At 39.4% G+C, this 23,602-nt stretch overlaps 1 protein-coding gene across 1 annotated transcript in view; it reads right to left on the bottom strand.

The window, feature by feature from the left end:
* The window catches only part of MYO15A (myosin XVA), a 1,426,381-nt gene that overhangs the window by 1,142,088 nt on the left and 260,691 nt on the right, over positions 1 to 23,602 (bottom strand). The window contains exons 18-19 of the mRNA XM_078662701.1: positions 18,471 to 18,625; positions 2,125 to 2,170 (exon numbers count right to left, since the gene is read on the bottom strand). Of these exons, the coding sequence (XP_078518827.1) occupies positions 2,125 to 2,170; positions 18,471 to 18,625 (201 nt within the window). The remainder of the gene's footprint in view (positions 1 to 2,124; positions 2,171 to 18,470; positions 18,626 to 23,602) is intronic.

The raw sequence follows: 23,602 nt of genomic DNA on the forward strand, positions 1-23,602 counted from the left end.
CATTTGTATTTACCATATTTAACAATGGGAAGTAGGAGGGTGAACAGGTATTCATACAACCATATAAAGGGGTGCAGAGTTGCTTTGGTAACCTTGTTACTTTAAGATTATATTTGGATATTAGGTCATGTGTGGGACCAGCTTTGTGATGTGTGTGTGCTGCTCATTCGAATAATTTAACAGTAAGTCCTGTAACATATGAATGCACTTGTTTTAGTTAAATGGTTGGAAAAACTTCCTCATAGAGTGAATGGGAAGATCTTCAATATCATGGAAAAGTTCAAGAATGGGAAATTCAAAGGATGAAGTTAGAAATCAACACAGGTTAGGCTGCCTTGCTACTGATAACATTGGGTAATGAATATTGGTTTCTTCTGCTAGATTGAAGGAACAAAAAGAAATGGCCCTTTGCAGAAATTTACCAATTGACAGTACTTCTAAATTCCCAATAGGTTCAAGCCAGATATACCATACTGACAATAGCTCAGAGAGTAAAAGAGGTGTGTTAGATATTTCTCGGAACATGTCACAGAAGATGCTGGAGAAGAAGACATTGTCAAGGTCTTCTACTCTTGATCATTTACGATATTCTGAAGTTAAGAGCTTTGCTTTCACTTCACTCTCCTGGAGAGGTGAAAGCATTTTTTAGAAAGGTAGGAGAATGAAGATCTCCCAGGTAAAAACAGGAATGTTAGCCTTGGATAAACAAAGGCAGATGCAAACACCAAATAGAAAAACTTAATTTAAAATCCACAATATCTTCTTGTAAGGCTGTGCAACTGTTTTATCAAGAACTCATCAGAGGTGTTTACATGCAGGTATCTTTTGGTAAACATCCAAACAACAAGCTAAGACCAGGAGGAAACACAAGCTCAGAGAAGGAGTGGCAACACATGAGACATGGCGGATAGAGGGAAAAGGACATCTACTAATCATCTGAAAGCTACGTAGAAGCTAGAGAGCACTTCAACATAATACATTTTTATGTGCTATAGCTTTATATAGTGCAAACTTGACCCAAAGGTATCAGAGCGCTTTACATGAGCACCAGTTGCGTTACACAAGGACACGTAGGCATGGGGAGATTTGGTGATTTGCCCACAATCACAGGATGTTGAGCGTCATTCCAGAGACTTGAACCCGGTTCCCCAGATTAGAGATCGACTGCCCAAGCCGTTAGGCTACATCCTAAACTCACTCTTGCTAAGTGTGTAAACATTTGTGCTCTCCCTCTTCCAAGCAGCTTCTCCAAAGCCCCCATACACTCATCTTCTTCACTCCATCTTCAGGCAAAAGAGAGGTGGATTGGAGATTTTCACAATACAAGGAAGTCACATCCAAAGCACTCCTGGGAATTAACTGGTTGCCTTACAAGGGTTTACAGCACTGAAGAAGGCCTGATTGTAGAGTTAGCAGTGATGGTGTGGCTGAGGTGACAGATTGTAGGATCATTATTCCTCACCAGGGATCACAAGAGACAAATATAACACTACTGAATGAGGCTTATGCACTTGGTGTATGTCAGAGTCAATAGCTTGAAAAACACTGATCGATTTGGTTAAATAAAACAGGAGTGTTTATTGCTGGTATTAGCTCAGTTCAACTAGTGATGACCATGCAACATAGAATAAGCAACCATGCCACAGATATCTGATATAAGTGGGGTAAATGGGTTGGCTTCACCTGATTCCTTCATCTCTCCCCAAAGCACAATACAGAGCTGTATCCATTCTCCTATTCTGTACACTGTTGGCTTATAAACTCTGATCCCACTACTAAGATTTATTTGACGATTACTGGGATAGAGAAACTGAAAATATACAGACATGCATAAACAATAGCAGGTATTGGTATGCAATCAAGCTTGTCAACATGGTCGTTAGCAGGTCCAAAAACCAAATGCCCAATCATGTAACAAACATTAGGTAATCAACCTATATAAAAGGTTGGTCTATGCTAAGGACCTAATCGATGCCTCCTTTTAAAAATATAGTCAAAGGTAGGAAGGTAGGGAGCAACCTACATAACAGCTACTGGTACTACTACTACTTATTTCAGGGCACTGAATTACTATCAACCATTTTTTGGAAAACAGATACAAATGTTTTATTGATTACCTCTTACCTTCTTGTTATTTGGCTTGATGCATCGAACAAAGAAAGGATTGCACCTGGATGGCACCGTCAGATTAGAGAGAAAAATAAATATTTTCTTTAAAAACAGGATAAATTGCATAACATGCTATTTGGAAACAGTACAAATCGTAAAACTTTGCGTCAGATGAAATACTCTTTTGGGTTCCTATGAATTCAAAAGACAAGGAATTCCAAGTACTCTCTCAATGATGCCAACTTCATCAACTTTAGAAGGATAAATGTTAGTGTGAACCTTTGTGACAATGAAGCCTTTGACTCCAAAAATACACACAGAGAGATAAACGGTTAAGGGGGGGTCCGAGGGGAAAAAATTATTATAGACCTACTGGTACCTAGTCCCCCAACTAGACACTAAAACACACGGAAGGTACAGAAGGTCTCAGAAATACAGAGGGAGAGAAAAGAAAATAGCAAATCTCTCTATTGGGACCTAATAGTGTCCTCTTTACATGCCCAGAATACACAGTTAATCTGGAAACAACCAAGAAAACAAAAACAAGAGAAGATGCACAAGGAGAGGAAAAAGATACCCATCAGCCCACTCATAAGTGGAATCTCGTCATCTGGGTATATGTTGGTAAATGGTGTCCTCTAGGGTCTGCCTTGGAAACAATCCATAGGACTGCCTAGTGATGGACCCAGAACATTTCACCAACAGATGGCAGTATATGAGCGGGAGGGGTTGAGGTTGCAGTGCTCAAAGAAAAAGAAGAAGAAAAGGAAAATAATCCAAGTGATTCTAAAAATACCTACGATGATGTCATGAAATACTTTATTAGGGCTGACCATCAAAGTTTTCACTCCGAGGCAACGACGGAGAGTGCGTGGCCTCCCTTTCTTCCTGAGCAGTGGCCAGGTGAGGTGAGGTTTTCTCTCCCCACAATAAGGGAGAAGATACACTCTTTTCAGTTTGGAAAGCAGATGTAGATCCCACTTTCACATCACTTAAGTAAGTGTTGCAGTAGCACCATAGGTCCTGACGAAAGCCCTTGAGGCTGAAACATGTTGACCGAATAACAACACTGGTGGGTAGCAATTCCTTACATGCTATCAGCATACTGTTTTTAACCATACCACTTTGATGTGTTTTAGTGTCCAAAAATACACATACAACTTGTCCCATAATACACATACAACTTGCACCCACATCTGCTCTCTTGACAGCTAAGTCCTGATGGTTAACTTACAAATGAAATGGCTCAGACATAACTCCTTGAATAATAATAATAATAATAATCCGGCATTTTATATAGCGCAAACAGCTACCTCACGAGGAGGTGTCCCGGCGCTGAATACCCTGGCATTATGAGTGCTGCTTTCGTTCTACCATAGCAGAGCCTTAGGGGCCTATTCCCGAAGGAAAAGGTACATGTGAGTAAAGTTACATGTCCAAAATTACTCTTAAACATGTAGAAATGTTACTACTTTTGGCAATTCACCATTTCCACATGTACAGTTATCACAAAGTGTAGATTTACATGTCTCCATCCCCTGAATTCAAAGAGTGGAACCTAATTTATGAGTGTAAAGTTACAAGAAGTAACTTTTCACATGTAGGCAGAGGTCTTTGTCACCGTTGCAGGGATCTCTCTCTCACAGGGAGAAGTAAAAAAGTTTATTAAACTTTAAAAAACAAAGAGTAAAAAATATTTATGTAATAAATCTTAATGTAAATAATATTTCTATATTTATTTGAAATGTAGAACCAATAAAAAAGCTACACATTTTAAACTAAATTTTCAATTAAATGTTTAATTTAAATATGTTAAATTACAATTTTAAAGGTTTATTAAAAAAAGATTTTCACCTGCAGTAACATTTTAATATAAATGTAATCATTTTGAATCATACCAATTACTAAAAGTTACGTACAGAATTAATTCAAAATAATTTAACTATTTAAAAATAAAGTTACATTTATTTTTATATTTTAAAACTGTTATCAGATAGTTTATATTAAAAGAAGCCCACGATTGGAGGCCTCAATTCCACTCTGGATTCCAGAACCCTACTGCTGCCTGGCTCTCCAGGTGTCTAGCAGATTGCCTCTTTGGGTCACCATGAGTGCAGAAACACCCAAAGCGGTTGGGTTTGACCGGCGTAACCACTAAGCATACACTGAGTATACACTGAATGCAACATTCCAGGAACATGCGGAACTGTACTTTTAATAATACATAGGAAGCAGTTTTCCCTTTGCTTGGGTTCTTATTTAATTAGACAGTTTTTTTGCAGTTGGAAAGTCCCAATACAAACACAACTCAGTAGAACACATTTCCGACCATCTAATAAAGTAATCTAATAAGGCCTTAGCCAATGCATGAACCCCAACACAACCCAAGTCAGTTGATAAAGCTATGAACAAATATGCCCATCAGCTTTAAACTAACACAACTTTGTGATAATGTCCAACACACCCCGAGCCTCAGGTAAAGTTCAATAGACTGGGGGTGAGTGTCTGAAAGGCTTCAGCACTCAGTCCATCATCTCCTTGTTTGCGAAGTCCAATAGAAGTCTGGCAGTTGGAAATTAAATTTTTTGTGTGGTATTCCCTCAAGCTTTTTACCTTTACCCCTAATTTTCACTGAGCAAGTATTTGTTGGTATTAGGACTGTGTTGCGTTGTGTGTTAGGTGCTGCACATTAATAATGACACGCAGACAAGAGGGTATAGTGGTTTTCTCTGGCGATGAGGGCCAAGCCCCGGACCTTTTATTAACTTCCCCAAATACATCATAGCCGCAACCATGTGGCTCATATGTGACAGTGTATAGCAGACTAACTCCCCTCATGTTATATCACACATGGGATGACCACATCCCCAAACATAACAGACTGTATGCACTTGAACCCTAATAACAAGTGATTAGGTGCTTGTGCTTTCTCCCTAAAACATGCTAAAATTGACTAACACCCTAAAGGTCTTAAATGAACCATTTGTGTTGACAATATTTAACAGCCAATATGCTTAATTGGCACTATTAATTTACTTATGGAGCCTAAGTAAATAATACTACATGTATCCAGGGGCCTATAAATGAAATACTACTTAGTGGGCAGCAGCACTCATTGTGCCAACTACTAAAGCAGCATTTCAAAACAAGTCTTAGGCCTGCCATTGCAGCCTGTAGTACATTTTTAAATTGGTGAGTCTACCTGGAAATATACACCTTGCTAGGTCTAAACCTTTATTTTTACTACTTATAAGTCACCACTAAGGTGAGGCCCTCAAGGTTTATCCGGCAGGGTGCATGGTATTTAAAAAGAAGGACGTGTTCTTAACGTGTTCTTAAGTTAAGTTAAGTTAAGTTAAGTCCCGACAGTAAAAACACTCCTAAAGTCGATTTTCCCTGTTGTAAGTTATCCCTCTAATAGACTAACACTGGGTTACCTTATTATACTTCTTACGTGATAACTTCAGTTTGGAACCAGATAGAGAAATGCTGTGTCCATGCAAGTTAACTGTAATTTTTAAAATCATATTTAACGATAAAATACATTTTAAGTTACTATTCTAAAATGCCACTTTTAAAAAATGTGCTTTTTTCTGCCCAAACCAACTGTGTCTTTCTACCAGTATCCAAGGTCACATAACTGTGAATGGCTCTCTTGCTGTGGGTTATATATTCCTTCCAGACATGGGGATAAAAGACCCAGGTGTGAAGAGACCTGGTCATCCTGGCAGGATTGCTAGAGAGGAACTATACCCCGCCATAATTACACTTTAAATAGCCCCCCTTGCAGCACATACAAAGGAACCTGACACCAGGACTCCCCTTGCCTTTGTAACCCTAGACAGTTTGGAGCCCGGACCACGGGACAAGGAAGAACTGACCAGAACCAGTATTGGGGGTAGGCCAGGGAATTCCTCACACAAAGGCTGGGACCAGGTATAAAAGTGGCACCATCAGATTCTCTCATTAGAACACACCTGTGGAAGATTCAGAAGAAGAACTGTTCTCATGTTTGAAGAAGGAAGATTGGACCTGCTTGTCTTCAACTCAGGATACCCAGAAATGACCCGCAAGTTTTCTGGAAAGCAGTGCGGTCTGTTTTATCCCTCATATTACCCCAAGATAAAGTAACAGTTCATATCTTGGCCGAGGCATGGTTGGCGCATTTATCTGGGTTGTACTCTATTGACAGCAAGGCTGACGATGCCCCTGTACTGATGATTCCTATGTGTCCAAATCTTGTGTTTAATGAGGATGAGGTTTTTAAAGCAATTGTAGACAGTAGATGCAAGATGGCCCCGGGACTGGATGGTTTTCCGCTTAATCTATTTAGGGAAGACCCAGTGTTTAGGACTTCGGTCCTCATCTCAGTATTCAACTCTGTCTGTAGCCAGGAGGTGTCAAGGTCATGGCGAACATCAATAATTGTCCCGTTTTTTAAACAAGCATTTGCAATGCAATGGGTCTCGCATTAGGAAAGTTTGAGCTATTGGTATTGTAAAGGGCAAAGTTTTTATTTATGTTTTTTTTTTAAATAGCTAAATTAATAGCTTTGTCATTTACAATGCCAATAGTTATAACTTTCACAAATGTGATACCTATAGCATTTGTAATGCAATATGTTTTGTATTTACATAACTTACATGGCATTCCAGAAGCGCAACCGCGCAACGCCGCCGGCCTGCGACCAGGAAGTCAGGCAGGCCGGGCGGGACAACCGGAAACAGGAAGTAGGAGGGCGGGAGCCTACCCCGCCTCCCACGGAAGAGCCGCGATTGTTTGCAGCACCGGAGCAGGCAGGAGCCTACCCTGCGCCCCGGTGCCGAAGAAGGGAGGAAGAGTCCTGCTGCCGGTGAGTGGGGCTTCGCTTTGTGGCTGGCCTGCGAGGGCGGGGGGGGGCATGTGTGGGCGCGCGCGCGGCGGCGGGCTGTGTATGTGTGTGAGCGTGCGTGCGTGTGTCTTGGAGTCTGTGTGTATGCGTGTGTGACTGTGGGGGAGGAGGAGGGGGTTGCCTGTCTGGGTGCCTGCGTGTCTGTGTAAGTGTAAGTGCGTGTGCGCGCGTGTGTGTGTGTCTGTGTGCATGCATGCGCGTTAGGCTGGGGGTATGGGAGGGCAGCGCAGGACGGAACGTGCGCGTTCGCGCACACGAATCCAGGAAGAAAAGCTCGTACACCCTCTTGTCCTCCTTCCCCCCAGACTGATCACTATACGTCTCCAGCTGGACACATGCATCCTTGCGGATGCATTGCCAGCGAGACCCAAAAAGGATCTGGAAGGTGTAGATTTTTTTTCGGATGAGAGGGTGGGTAGTAAGAGTTTATTTCAGCATTTCAGTTTCACGGATCCTTTTTGGAACGAAGTTGATTTCTGAGATATTTAGGAATATTAAGGTGGAGGACTTTGAAGGATAGGTCAAGTGTTTTGAAAGAATGCAGATTTGAAAGGCAACGAGTATATATAAAACCAATGTATATAAAATGCTATCAATTTGGGAGGGTGTAAGGAAATCTGGCCGTGACAGCTGGAATTTGCCCATTCATTGCTTGGGTGAATGGAACTGATCTGGCAAAGCATCAGTTAGAAAGGAAATGGATGCATGCAGTTACATCAAGTTATGGGCAAATAATAAGGGCTGGACCTCCCAAAGGTCTCGTCTTTGGGGCTTTTCTCGAAGCATATTTACCTTTTGTAAGGAGGATAACAGTACACCGTTCTTGAACTAGATCGGTTGCAAAATCCTCAAAACAGGCATTTGGTAATCAGAAAAGCACACTTTATAATGCAATGCTCAAATGTCAAAATACAGCATATGCCAAACCACTTCTTCTACCATAATTGCTAAGTATGAACATGGCTGTGTGGAGTGATGATGTAGAATCAAGTAAGAACTTGACGCAAACAGATTCATGAATTTGAGCCAATATTAAGGGTCAATGAAAGATGTACAGAGTACACTTCAAAATCTAGTACGCAGAGTTTAAAGATATTTATTCAACTTGGGCAGAATAATCCTTACTTGTGAGGAACAGGTAAGAGGCCTGGCAACCATACACTGATTGACAGAAATTGGAGTTCACATACAACAGCAGCATATTTTGAGTTCTTCAATTCTCTCCGTACAATACCTGCACTGACAGCACACCAGAGGCCTGTGACTACTGGCACACCCTCATTCACAGGAACATTTTCCAGATGTAACACATCAATGGCAAAACTGAACTGCATTCTTCATTTAAAAAGAGGACCCTCTTAATATTTTGTGAAGCAGAGAAATAAAAAAGCAAATAATCTTAAGTGAATAAATCTTTAATGATACATATTTTTAAAAACCATATAAAGGTCTTTGAAACATTGTAACTTGAAAATATACCCTAACGACTAAACTTGATGGAAAGGGAAAAGACTCCTTCAGTCTTTTATGTAAAATGCTTGTGCATTTCAGAGAAAAAAATGTTGTGTGTACAAATGACTGTGTAAAATAATCAGATCTAGTCACCAATATAGAGGCTGAGGACCAAACCCACCCTCACTTAGCTATGATTTTTTGAAACATATTTTATTGTTTGCATTACGTTGGCAGTGTTCAAATACTGTGCAGTCAACAGTTACATAAACATAACTCTCCGAATCAATTACTAATTCCACCCCACCATACAAGCTCACATGCTATAAAACGATGTATCATTTCCTCAATACTCACTTAGCTATGATGTAAAATTTTAACGCATCACTCATCAGAATCCTGATAGAACCTTCTCTCATGCAGAACACAACTAAGCCACACATTTCATCAGTCAGCCTAAAAGGTCATCATACACGTCATATATGTGCAACATTCACAATATCCTTAGATGTCACACCTACATACTGCAGGGTTCTTCCAGCCTAATTTTTTTCAAATTTGAAAATTTCTAAACCATCACAAAAATGTTGGATTTAAAAATTCCCTCAAATTGAGTTTACGCAAAGTTGGTTAACTTCACACATTTCTACTGATCACCCAACAATGCAAACGGCTACAAAAAGATACCAAAGGTAACCTTCTTTATTATCGATAAGTGTATAAGTACTTTTTACGAATATTAAGTGGTGTAAAGAAATGAAGCGAAGAGACGACATTTTAAAGACATCACATATCAACAAGAAAATTACCTAATTACGTTTTTTTGTGTGTGTTTACATGTGCCTGGCTGTAGGACAGGATTAAAAAATGTTGCCCGATGAAGTAGTTCAGCTGTGAGAATTATAGTATATAAAACCTGCCTGGAAGTAGATTATTGAAAACACAGCTTGGAAAATACACTAATACAATATCTAACATACATAATTCCCTTACAAACATTTCGCCATGCACCTTTCCCCCAAATATGCCAGGACTGATGTTAGAACATGAACTCAACCGATCCTGCAACAGAAGTGATGTGTTTGTACGAATTCAAAACACACATTTTTAAAGGAATTTATGTGCATAGTAGTAATGGTTGTAGAGCCAATGTTTTAGCAGTTTATATTTTTGAAACAGCGTTTTGGAACAAAAAGAAGCCTGCAGTGAAGTATTTCAAATCAAGGCATATAGGAACAGTGATTAGAGCTTAGTCTGATGGGGGAACAGAAAAGGAATATTTCTCCCAACGAACATGTGACTTAGGATGTGAAGAATATTAAAACGAGTCTAAACAAACTATGCCAACATTTTTACCTAAGTCCTGGGTGGTAGATATGTCGAGCTGTTTATTAGATTGCTTAAAAGTGGGATTTTGCAGCAGAGTATTATAACATAGAAACAGTAATGCTGTATACAATAATTTAAAAACAATGTTATCTGCAAACGGAATATTTAATAAAGAAAAAATGGCACATGCATCATAAAATGAAACCAACACACAGTAACTTAAATGAAAGACATGCGGTGCTGGCTTAAGAATAAGGAGCACCTGTATGGCTGCAGCACATTAAGAAACCAGAAGCGCAACCGCGCAACGCCGCCGGCCTGCGACCAGGAAGTCAGGCAGGCCGGGCGGGACAACCGGAAACAGGAAGTAGGAGGGCGGGAGCCTACGCCGCCTCCCACGGAAGAGCCGGAAGAGCCGCGATTGTTTGCAGCACCGGAGCAGGCAGGAGCCTACCCTGCGCCCCGGTGCCGAAGAAGGGAGGAAGAGTCCTGCTGCCGGTGAGTGGGGCTTCGCTTTGTGGCTGGCCTGCGAGGGCGGGGGGGGCATGTGTGTGTGCGCGCGCGCGGCGGCGGGCTGTGTATGTGTGTGAGCGTGCGTGTGTCTTGGAGTCTGTGTGTATGCGTGTGTGACTGTGGGGGAGGAGGAGGGGGTTGCCTGTCTGGGTGCCTGCGTGTCTGTGTAAGTGCGTGTGCGCGCGCGTGTGTGTGTCTGTCTGTGTGCATGCATGCATGCGCGTTAGGCTGGGAGTATGGGAGGGCGGCGCAGGACGGAACGTGCGCATTCGCGCACACGAATCCAGCCTGAAAAAGCTCGTGCACCCTCTTGTCCTCCTTCCCCCCAGACTGATCGCTATTGGTCTCCAGCTGGACACATGCATCCTTGCGGATGCATTTTGCCAGCGAGACCCAAAAAGGAAGCATCTATGATGTTAAGTGCTATAGCACAATATCCCTCTTCGATTCTTCAGCAAAAAGCATTGGGAGAGTTGCTCTGGACCGTCAACTTGACTGGATTAAGGCCAATAGTACACTTGCCCCGAGTCAGTATGGGTTCTGAAAGGGGCTCGGGACTATTGAATAGTGCCTTAATCTCCATCTCATTGTGGCAAAAATACAAATACGCCAGGGGAATCTCCACCCACTTGGCGTTTATGGACCTGCCAAGCGCCTTTGATTATGTCTCCCGTTCAAAGCTGTGGGCCATTTTAGAGAGCATGGGTGTTGATGTGGGGCTGGTTACATTTTTAAGGAGCCTTCACCATGACCTCACTGCTTCAGTCAGGTTTGGGAGTGCTGGCAAATGTTCAGAGACGTTCGGCAATAAGCGTTGGTTGCGCCAAGGTTGTGTCCTTGCCCCAATCCTTTTTCTACTCTCTACGAACGACTTGGAGAATACATTGGTATCTGTTGGGTCGGACATTCCGTCTGTGGAGAAAAAGGCTGTGCCCTCACTATTATGTGCTGACGATGCGGTCCTCTTGGCAAGGAAGGCCAATTGCCCTAAAAAACGTATTGTTAGTTATGTCAGCTTCATGAAAGATCTGGAGCTAAATTTTAAGAAAACATTTACAATGATATGTGGCACAAGAAATACCAAAAGCTGTACCCTAAATATTGATGGCAAACCCCTAGATAGGGTTAGTTTATTTCCCTATTTATACCTGGAGTTTGATGAAGGATGTACCTGGCTTACCTGTATTAAAAATAGAATATCCTGATACACTCAAGCTGTAGGCACTACTTCCTCTCTTGCTATGTCTTTTGGTAAAAAGCCCATTGCTCCTATACTAGAGATATACAATCGGAAATGCCTGCCGATTTTAGCGTATGGAATAGGTATCTGGGGTTGTAGGGATGCACATGCGATGCAGATAGAAAATAGATTCTGCCGCTGGTTATTAGGCGTTCCTCCCTCATCCCGCATTTCTCCCTACCCTTGGAGCTAGTCATGGAGTATGTCCAAGATACCATCAATGTTTCCCCCTTGGCTCTCTTGGTGCTCAATATGGTCCAACAAAGAAGCCGAATTCAATCGGGCTGTCATTGGAGATTGTCTAACCTGTGCGCATGGCTTGGCCATTCCATGGTTACAATGTATTAAAAATTGCTTCTCGGCACTTGGCTGTGCCTCTCTGTTTGAGCACCCCAAGTTCATCCAAAAAATTAGAAAAAGTGGGTCTGGGATAGTTTTTGCAAGCACAAACAAATACTAGGGAACTAATAGAAGTGTAGAGGAAAGAGAGATGACCCCACTAGTTCCAGGGAACAGGGTACTGAAGACAATTTAAGCCTAAAGGGAAATCCCTGGAAGCCAACTGTATATGTTCTCACATCACCCTTTCATTCTTCCACACCAGACTCTTATTGAGCCAACTTTTGTCCCCAATATATTTTCAGACTAAAATGTAGTGCTTACAGTATTTTTATTAGTATAAAATCTTCTTTGTTTTAACACTTAAAATTTCGGAAATATTCCCGAAAACATACACATAAAAAATAAATTTAAAAAAAAGGGACAGTTTATACATTCCATTTCATATCGTCATAAATTATTACATACATATTTCAACAAAAAGGCATAGCACATAATCATAAACCACTGTAGTTACCCCCCTCACTAAGCAAATCTAATGATCTTATTAAACCTTAATCCGATCCAATAGCCCTATATATATTTTGTGCGGGACACTCAGTACAGGAATTCTCATGTATCTAAAGATTCCCAGGCTTTTTTTTTTGATTCTTTGTTTAACATAGGCGTCGACGCGTTTCAGTGGTTTAAACCATTAGATGTGGGGCCACCTTCTTCAGGACAATGTTTCTTATGGGGTCACTTCTTTGAATTGATTTGATTACTTCTGTATATACAAAAAATGAAAAGATTGAAAAGACAGTCAGCTAGATGGCATTTTACTTTTTATCATCCATCAAATGCTGCTTTATTATCTAAAAGTCATTCAGAAATTGTCTCTAGCTGTATGAGACCTTATACCATGGCCATAGATCGTCCATTTACACTGGCTCACTTGTTACCCACAGTCTATTTGTGCCTTTACCACCTATTGCAGAGGCTTTCGTTGGAAATCATTATAGATCTTCACATCTTTAAAAACATCCAAAGAGCACAATTTAACAGACATTAGTCACAGTTGTTTCCTTATTCATATTCTAATGTACAATATCTGAATGAATTTCAAGCATAGGCTCTACGCTACGCGTTACATTTTAGTCCAAAGACATGACAGGTGCTTTTGTCTCCTCTCACTCATACCTCACACACTCATACTTCGTCATTTTATTCATTTATACTGACCTATAAAATATCTACAGATTTCTTTTAAAGCGTGAAGTCCTACTTGGTCCTTGTAGGTAGGATGATATTCCAAGGTTAAATTTTATATATCTAATACAAGAGAGAGATGATGTACATTAACCTTAACTTTAAGTTCCCCTATAAAAACCTTCTTCATGATGGCCGCCAGCCATGCGCAGATCAAATAGGGTCGCGCAAAGGCGCAACCAAGGAGAATTGCGCAAAGGTGAAACCAATTAGAACCAATTAACTGGAGCATAAATAGGACGCCCGGAGAAACCGCTAAGACACATCGAAAAACAAGGAGCAGAGTGAGGCGGGCGACAATACAAAGGTGAGAAACAGATCCCGGGGACGGTAGCGTGGGGGAAACTAGACTTTAAACTAGAAGAGGGACCTACTGGTAGTTAAACTAATACAAAGGAAGAACTGAATTCCCTTTTTAAATTTGCCCGCAGACTATAAATGACATGAGCAAAAGGGGCCAAGAAAACTAAAGAGTCAAGCCCATAAGATATCAATGTGACTCCCTGCTCCACAATATTTATTTTGAAAATCTACGCATAATAACATGAGGTAAGCGGTAGTGGGACACATTAAGATGCAAAAGGATAACATGTAGGGACAGTGATTTATGCTTCCCTAATTATATTTCTACTATAGATACATGTGGATGTGGACAAAACACTCCATGATGGTATGAATAGCCACTCCTTTGAAAGAAGAAATTATATACGCACTACTGTTCTATAAAAAGGTAATAAAAGAAATGAAACATAAATAGATATGCACTGGGTATGAAAAGAAACACAATGAGAAACATCATCTCTCTCCTGTATTAGATATATAAAATGTAACCTTGGAATATCATCCTACCTACAAGGACCAAGTAGGACTTCACGCTTTAAAAGAAATCCGTTGATATTTTAAAAGTCAGTATAAATGAATTAAATGACGAAGTATGAGTGTGTGAGGTATGAGTCAGAGGAGACATAAGCACCTGTCATGTATTTGGACTAAAATGTAACGCATAGCGTAGAGCCTATGCCTGAAATTCATTCAGATATTGTACATTAGAATATGAATAAGGAAACAACTGTGACTAATAGTCTGTTAAATTGTGCTCTTTGGATGTTTTTAAAGATGTGAAGATCTATAATGATTTCCAATGAAAGCCTCTGCAATAGGTGGTAAAGGCACAAATAGACTGTGGGTAACAAGTGAGCCAGTGTAAATGGACGATCTATGGCCATGGTATAAGGTCTCATACAGCTAGAGACAATTTCTGAATGACTTTTAGATAACAAAGCAGCATTTGATGGATGATAAAAAGTAAAATGCCATCTAGCTGACTGTCTTTTCAATCTTTTTATTTTTTGTATATACAGAAGTAATCAAATCAATTCAAAGAAGTGACCCCATAAGAAACATTGTCCTGAAGAAGGTGGCCCCACATCTAATGGTTTAAACCACGGAAACGCGTTGACGCCTATGTTAAACAAAGAATCCAAAAAAAGCCTGGGAATCTTTAGATACATGGGAATTCCTGTACGGAGTGTCCCACACAAAATATATAGTGCTATTGGATCGGATTAAGGTTTAATAAGATCATTAGATTTGCTTAGTGAGCGGGGTAACTACAGTGGTTTATAATTATGTGCTATGCCTTTTTGTTGAAATATGTATGTATTATTTTATGACGATATGAAATGGAATGTATAAACTGTCCCTTTTTTTTTAAATTAATTTTTTATGTGTATGTTTTCAGGAATATTTCTGAAATTTTAAGTGTTAAGACAGAAGATTTTATACTAATAAAAATACTGTAAGCGCTACATTTTAGTCTGAAAATATATTGGGGACAAAAGTTGGCTCAATAAGAGTCTGGTGTGGAAGAATGAAAGGGTGATGTGAGAACATATACAGTTGGCTTCCAGGGATTTCCCTTTAGGCTTAAACTAATAGAAGTGGCCAAACCCTAAGTCAGAGATTATTGTATTATCCAAGCGACTCCAGCAATTGCCTCGTATTTATTATAGGTGACCAACGTTTATGAAAGAACACTGTTGGCAAGATTTAGGCTGGGTTTTTTCGCTGGTCGATATGTTTTCCCATAGGACAGTACTCCTCTGACATGGTTGCCATTTGTCCAAGTGATGAGCAATCTAGTCAAACCATTTTACATTTTGTCTTCCTCTGTAAATTTTGCCTGCCGTTTACTAGGAAGTTTTTATTACCATTACTGAGCAGACACAAATTCTCTAAGTGCAAAGCGGCCCTCTTCTATTTACTGCAACTTAACTATTGTAATATCTGCCACACAGTTGCTAATTTTCTGAAGTGCACTTTAGCTAGAAGGAGTTTGCTGTTAGGATAAAAATGCTTTTTTATTCTCTTGACCTTGCGATCCCTTAATTGTATGTTACTGCTTTCAATTTTTATTTATCAGGCAACCTGTTGATACCCCTGGAATCAGAACTCTTGCACTGTCACTATATTCAATGTAAAACAACACAATGAGTTGTTTGTGTCAAAATTTGGTGGTCTGTAATCTACATGACATGACACACTTGGAACTTCATTTCTTTGACTGTTATCCTGATATCTGTACTTGTACAAGGAACTGTTACATTTTTAAGTATGTGGTAGTTATTCTTTTAACTAGTGTGTTTGCTATGTGGTTTGTTTTTATCGTGTGTATCTTTTATGATCTGCCTTTGGAAGATCCAATAAAGACAATTTGATTTGATTTGATTCCAAAGGTCAGTTGGCTGACCTCCTATTTGAGCTACAGGGATACAAGAAGCTTTTAGTGGCCTCCCTGCAACTGCCTAGCTGACAAGCATCAACTGGAGCTGCTTGAGGCCTGTTCCTGGCTTCTACTGTAATAAGTCCTGATCCCAAGAGGTGCTCCCAACCTGAACCCTTGTCTGGCATCAGAGTGTACGCCTCCTGATACTGAGGTTTTGGGCTTCTTGTAACCACAAAGTGATCACTTTGTGCAGAGAAACAACTGCCCGTGATGACGGCTAACAGGAAGTTCCAGCAGAACCTGACCTTCGTGCCAACAGCAGCTGTCCATGACAACAGCCAATGCAAAGCTCAAGCGAGACCTGCTCTTTGCACCAACAGCAACAGCCTGCATCGACAGGCAATACAATCTCCTGCGATGAGCGGCTCTTTGTGCTACTACAGTGACTGTCCGCAATGCTTGTCCTGCTTCTCACACTGACAATTACCTCCACGTGACCCGTGCCAATGCAAGCAGCAGATCCTTGTGTGTAGGTGGGAAGTTAACTCTGCAACAAGGCAAACATGGTCCCTCTATCAGACCCATGCTCCATCACGGTCGGCCTGAACTTGTGATTTTACCTAGGTCCAGCGTGACCAGATAACTGCTAGTGACGCTTTGTGCTTTTTGATATTATTTTAACCTTAACTTTAAAAACTCACATCTCTGGTTCCAATGATTGCATATTTGTCATTTTAGTGTAATTTTATTTATTAAAATTAACTCCATATTTCTAAACTGGTTTTGAATTTTTCTTGTGTTTGAGTTTTCACTTCATTACTGTTTGAGCGTTGCATGCACACTTTACACATAGTCTTTAAGTTACACCTGATTTCTTTTGTGTCAAGCTACCAGAGGGTCAAGCAAAGGTTTATTTAGTGACTTTTGTGGTTCACCCTGACAAGGATTGTGTTTATTATTTGTGTGGGGTCTCTACCGCTCTCACATAATTGTCCAGTTTCTTACACTGGCCACAGGATCAAGCTCATCTCATGCAGACATCTGGCCTTCCAATGAAGCCTAACCTACCTGTGGCCCTCTAATAAACCTGATAAAATGATGGCTACCTGATACATTAAAAGCCAGCAGTTTATAAAAAAAAAGCTCAGTGATGTGAGCGCCCACACAGAGACCTGCAGGTCACAAGTGGGAATTCCAAGAGGACTAGCTCAGTTTTTTCTCCTTTTTAAAATAAGAAAATATGCACTGTTGAGATTAGCAATAAGAAAACATATTTTTATTTGCTCAGATGTAATTCAGTTTTTTGTGTGTACTGTGCAAACAGTAATTTCTATTATTACTATTATCACTCCTCCTTTGACTACGATTACTACAACTACTGCTATTACTTCTACTGTTCTACAACTGCTACTACTGCTGCCAGTAGTAGTTCTATGACTACTATTTCTACTCCTACAGCTTGCATTGTTTACTGTTAGAACTCACACTATCTACTCAACAAGTTCAACACATCTGAGGTAATTTATTAAAAACTGATAACAGTCTACATAACGCTGGACATATATGGGTCCAACAAAACCACAGCTCCATGATGAAATCCAAAACAACCACAAAATCCAGCAACACTACCTGCTGCACATGAGAAATTAGCACCATCTTGGGCTTGAGTCCTCTCCTGTAGAACTAGCTGCCTAATCCTACGTCTCCTAAATTCAAGGGCCCAATCCCTGAAGCCATTTGTTTGTGCATATTTCATTTGGACATGCAGTGGCTTAATTTGCAAGTGCACTCATGTTTTGTACTCATACATCATAAATTTACTCTCATATATACATTCACAAACACATACTATTTCATCAGCAGTTTGTAACATTACGTGGGAGGGAATCTTCCATGGAAACTTAGGAGGCATTTCTGAGTGGACATACTGTGGACAATTTTTTGTCCTCCCACAAAACCTGTGACTGTGGGTAATCACAAACTTGTTCTTGTCCCATTTCAAACCTGGAAATGGTGAACATTCGCTCATGCCAATGGCAGGAGTAAGTTTATTACAGAGATGAAAATGACAAGGAACAACCTTGAAATTATTTAGAGCTTAGTGGAGGGTGTTTCTCCACATAGAAAACTTTTCCTCTTGGAGACAAAAGTTAAAAAGTTAATAGATGCAAATGCACTATTGGTATTCCTTTACAAACAATATGTTCTTGCCAGCTGTGTATAGTTACACACATGTAACTCCTTATTCTTGTGAATACTCTTGGAAAGGTGTGACTGTTGCAGAATTCCACGAATTTGAAGAGATATATAGAAATGTGGGTATAAAATCTATGGGTCTAGCTTTATGAATGACTTTGTGAATCGGAATACCAGCCACCTACATTTTGTATATCCATCATAGAAAGTATTTCCAAACCAGCAGTTGCCTCTAAACAGGACTTCTTATCCAAGTGTCCATCTAGTCCTAATTATAAATGTTTCTTGAATTTTCAAACCCTGAACACACATGGCTTCGAAATCATAATGCAGTCTGTAATCTCACATTCAACAAAAGGATATTACTGGAATTTGCATCTGAAAGCCTGTATATTATAGTCCAAATTGCTAGCATTCCCATTACTCACCTCTCCATCTTTTCCATAAGTTCGAGCAGGGACTGCTGGAACTTAGCGGCTACTGTAGGAGCCTTGTACCGACGAGTCACTGTGCTGCTTTTTCCCATCATGGTCTTCTGCTGAGCAAGGAGTTGGGCATGGCCAAAAAAGAGATTTGCTACCACCTAAACAGGAGATATACGATTACTGTACTTTTCAATATTCAAAATACAAAATGTTCCTTTATCTGCTGTAGGAATAAGTATAATGTTAACTCAGTGAATGACTGAATATATAATTTGTAGCGTGAACAGCTGCCTTAAGTGTGCCCTGAAGATAGCTGCACTTTGAACTTTGAACAAATCAAGCTGTGGTGGAACTACACTAAAGTAACAAGTTTAAACAAAAGGAATGATGCACCCTTAAGAGAAGGGTATGTGGCAGTCTTATCATGTAAATGCTATGATCTTCTATTAATCCCAGCAACTTGAGCTGATTCAAGTGATAGCACTGCACTAGCTACCCTCTTCTCTATAAACCCATGTATATGCCAGAATAGGGAATTGATAACATTTTGTCCTTCCATTTTATCATAGCCACAATATTGACTACCACAATATTGCGAAGGCAAGTCTATTGAGGCAATTATAGATTTAATATTCTTAACTTCACATCTACATATCTTGACAATCTATGTATATTGTTAAAGTAAGTATGCGTGGAGATAACAATAGCAAATCTACACTTATCTCTATATACTTACCTGCACAATGTAGTGGAAATCGATATTGTGGGTACGATATCTCGGTAGCACAATATTAAAAATGAATTACTATGATAGAACAGCGAAATATATATATATATATTTATATATATATATATATATATATAATCAGGACCGGGGTTCCCGGTCGAAACGCATCATGCTGCTGATGGTGGAGAAATAAAGCACTGAAGATAAATATACCTGCTGTGTGGTGGTCTGTTCCTGGTCATGCTGTTCTGAAAATAGAGCGCCTAGGACTGTGTTTGCGATATATATATATATATATATATATATATATATATATATATATATATATATATATATATATATATATATATATATATATATATATATATATATATATATATATATATATATATGTATAAACTTTCAGTAATAACTTGCTGAGGCTCAACGTTCATAGGAAAAATTATCGTAAAGTGCTCTTAATATGATTGCTATTATGACTATTCGGTTATGGCTAAAAATATCAACCACCATTGTAATAATAATAACAATAATAATACGTATTATTATTACTATTATTATTATTAATAATACTAATAATAATAATACGCTTATTGCTATTACAACTATTTTGTTATGGCTATTAATATCAATCACCATTTCAATAATAATAATATATATATATATATATGATCAGGACCGGGGTTCCCGGTCGAAACGCATCATGCTGCTGATGGTGGAGAAATAAAGCACTGAAGATAAATATACCTGCTGTGTGGTGGTCTGTTCCTGGTCATGCTGTTCTGAAAATAGAGCGCCTAGGACTGTGTTTGCGAGATATATGTATATATATATATATATATATATATATATATATATATATATATATATATATATATATATATATATATATATATATACAGGTCCACAACACGTAGCAGCGCTACGTTATACGCACTCCCCTCGAGAATCCAAGGATCAAAAGTTCACAACAAAGTGCGCTTTTCCAAAATCCATATTTATTCAAAATGCAGCATCGTGATAAGCCATGGAACAAACCCAACGCGTTTCGGCGAGGAAACTCGCCTTGGTCACGGGTAATTCCAGAACCAATAAACAAACAATAAATAAAGTTTCACGTCAAAGGTGCAAAATAAACAAAGGACTCATAGCTTAAACATGGTGGCCATCTTAGAGTGGAGTACCTATGCATTAATCACATAGCCCAAGTTATAAATTCTCTTGGCAAATTTTGTTAAATCAAAAAACATTTCTCAGGAATGAACCCATTCCTATCACTTATCTTGTATTTCATAATACAGAGGAAATAATTACAAGAAACGCTAATCTCGCGTTTTTTAGTCCCATCGAGGGGAGTGCGTATAACGTAGCGCTGCTACGTGTTGTGGACCTGTATATTGACACAGGGGAACCTTTGCCCCTGATCGCACCGCTGTCCTGGTGTCCTGGCGTTGCAAAGGATGTGGATCTGAATATATATATATATATATATATATGTATAAACTTTCAGTAATAACTTGCTGAGGCTCAACGTTCATAGGAAAAATTATCGTAAAGTGCTCTTAATATGATTGCTATTATGACTATTTGGGTATGGCTAAAAATATCAACCACCATTTTAATAATAATAACAATAATAATACGTATTATTATTACTATTATTATTATTAATAATACTAATAATACGCTTATTGCTATTACAACTATTTTGTTATGGCTATTATTATCAATCACCATTTCAATAATAATAATAACAAGAATATGTATTATTGATATTAGCATTGATAATAATAATAATAATAATAATAATAATAATAATAATAACAATAATAATAATAATACATTTAACGCCTTAACAGCGGCGGTTTTCCCACAGCAGTGCGGGCGTTCTAAAGGGTGGGTGGGGCTCCGTCGGCCAACGGCCGACGGCAGCACTCCGACGGGAGCACGCAAGGGGATAATAATAATACCCAATACAATAATAACAATAACAATAAAGATGATGATGATGATGATAACATTAATGAGATTAATAATAATAAACCAAATGGTCAGTGTCTTGGCTGCTTTTCCATTATTGTTTATTGTTATTCTTCTTCTTATCATTATTATTATTATTACTACTACTTCTAATAAGAAGAAGAAGAAGAGAAAGAAGAAAAATTGAAAAGTAGCCAAAATATAGAACCTGTGGCTTATTTCTACTTGAAGTTTCTCGACTTCTCTTTCACAATTCCAGTGCTTCATAAAAAAAAGGTGTAAAAAATAATGCACTGGGACAGGGGATGTAAAACATATTGCAACAGCTTCTTCCTCTGCAAGGACTGTGAGGGCTGTTTTTTGGAAAAGCGGATGGCCATAGAGGCACATGAGCCTTATTTTGAGATAGGGTGGAAAGGTGGATTTCTCCATAGAAATTGGAGGATTTTACTTTATTACCCAATGCTAAAACAGGACCATTGCTTTTATAAGAAATTTTAAAGATACAGGAAGTTATGAGGCACTCCTGTTCAAACATCACAAGTTCTGTAAAAACATGCTGGATGCCAGACACTTCGTGTAGATCTGTGAGATGGCCTTTGGATAGATTATATCAGGATATTTCACTGTCATTCATTGTAGAAATTAGGGTGTAATAACATTTATGGGTTCACAAGTTTATATACCAAAAAGATGTTTTAAATACATATGTTGCTAGTAGAATATAAATTGTTGACTTTAAAGGAGCTGAACAGTAACAGAAAAGTGCAATAGAAAACAACTATTAAGCAAAATAAATTAAGGTCTTAAAAGCAGCACAATGTTGTTTTCTCGCTCATTTTTTGGATGAGAGCCCATTAAAGTCATGTTTTATAACAGTCCTAGCAAGTCAACTTCTTTACATGAACAGTTTAGTAGCATATGCAGTTTTTGTAAATCACTCCATTAACTTGCAGACAGAAACTAGAGGTTGGTTCTGAGTCAGTGATTGCCACAATTACTGCTTAGTGCTTTTTAGGCTTAGTGACACTCTGCAGTCAACATCTTAAGGGTATTAGGCTCTCTTGTATAGGGACCCTCTCTAGTTAATCACTAATGTGTGACTATAAAACTTGGTGCTCAGCATGTCTGCGTAGGAGGCACATAAAAGGCAAGCCTGTCTGGGCCCATCCATGACATGGGGCAGGGTGTTATGCTCTTTTTTTACTCAGAATTACTGTCTTTCCAGAACACCCTCTATTGCTTATAAATCTAGTGAACGTAATGCAGACTTACATCCCTAGCCATCAAAGAGAAAATCTAAGTTATCTCCTGTGCTATAACACTTTTAATCTAGTCAATCACATTCAGTCAATCATGTAGGTAACTCTTTCTCTAATCCTATTCCTGCTATTAAAACTGCTTAAAGTGCAGATAGTTTGTCTACTGGTTTAGTTCTGGCTCGCTCCTGGATACAGGATTCCATTGAAGGAATTTTACTTACACACATTATGTTTCATATTTTGGGAATCACAGTTACCTGGTAAGAAGCGGGTCCTGAATAAGCGTGGGCGTAAAATCCGTTCCGCTCGCGGATTTTGCGGATTTTCGGTAAATTCGCAATCCGCGAACTCTCGCGAACTTACCGAAAATTCGTAAATCCGTGCGAAGCGGATTTTTTTGCTTGGTCGCACTTGCCAACTAGAATACTATACAATTTCGCGGGAGTAAACACTTGCAAAAACGTAGATGCGGCGGGCAGCGACAATCTCGCAATTGCGAGATTGCAAAATTTGCAATTTCGCACAAGAAATCCACCAGCAGGCAGCATAAACCTTGAAAATTATGATTTTAATCAGAATAACTCCTCAGGTTGACATTTGCCTGCACTTTTTTTTTTGCAAGGAGTCCATTTTGGGGGGGGGGGTGGGAGGAAGGAATTGCCCCACAGTCTCCAATTTCCTGTTCCTGTCCAGCAGGCTCCTCTCAGTGCTTTCTTCATGTGCTGGTCACTTTGATTTGAATCTTGACCTGGAAGCACTCAGCAGGTGCAAAAGTTCAATCTTATCATTAGTAACCATTCCCTGTAGTGCCTGGAAGGATTAGTTTTTGTGGATGCTGCTGGATATTTGGATTTTTCCTAAACTGAAAGCACTCAGCAGGTGCAAAAGTTCAATCTTATCATTAGTAACCATTCCCTGTAGTGCTTCCTGAGGGGCCCCTTCAGAGTTCAGTTGCCTACTTGCAACTATTCTATGACCCTGCTCTGACCCTCACAGCAGGCTCAGAGAAAGCAATTACAGATAAGGAAGCAGGTTCCAGCCAGGAAGTTCAAATTCAGTAACACATTAATCAGCCCCTAATTCATTTATGTCAGTTGAGGCAGGGCAGGTGTGCTTTTCCACCCATAATCTACAGTGATGAACTAGAGGGTGGCATGGGTGAGCCA

Source organism: Lissotriton helveticus, chromosome 10, assembly GCF_964261635.1.
Source record: "Lissotriton helveticus chromosome 10, aLisHel1.1, whole genome shotgun sequence".
NCBI classification, from domain to species: domain Eukaryota; kingdom Metazoa; phylum Chordata; class Amphibia; order Caudata; family Salamandridae; genus Lissotriton; species Lissotriton helveticus.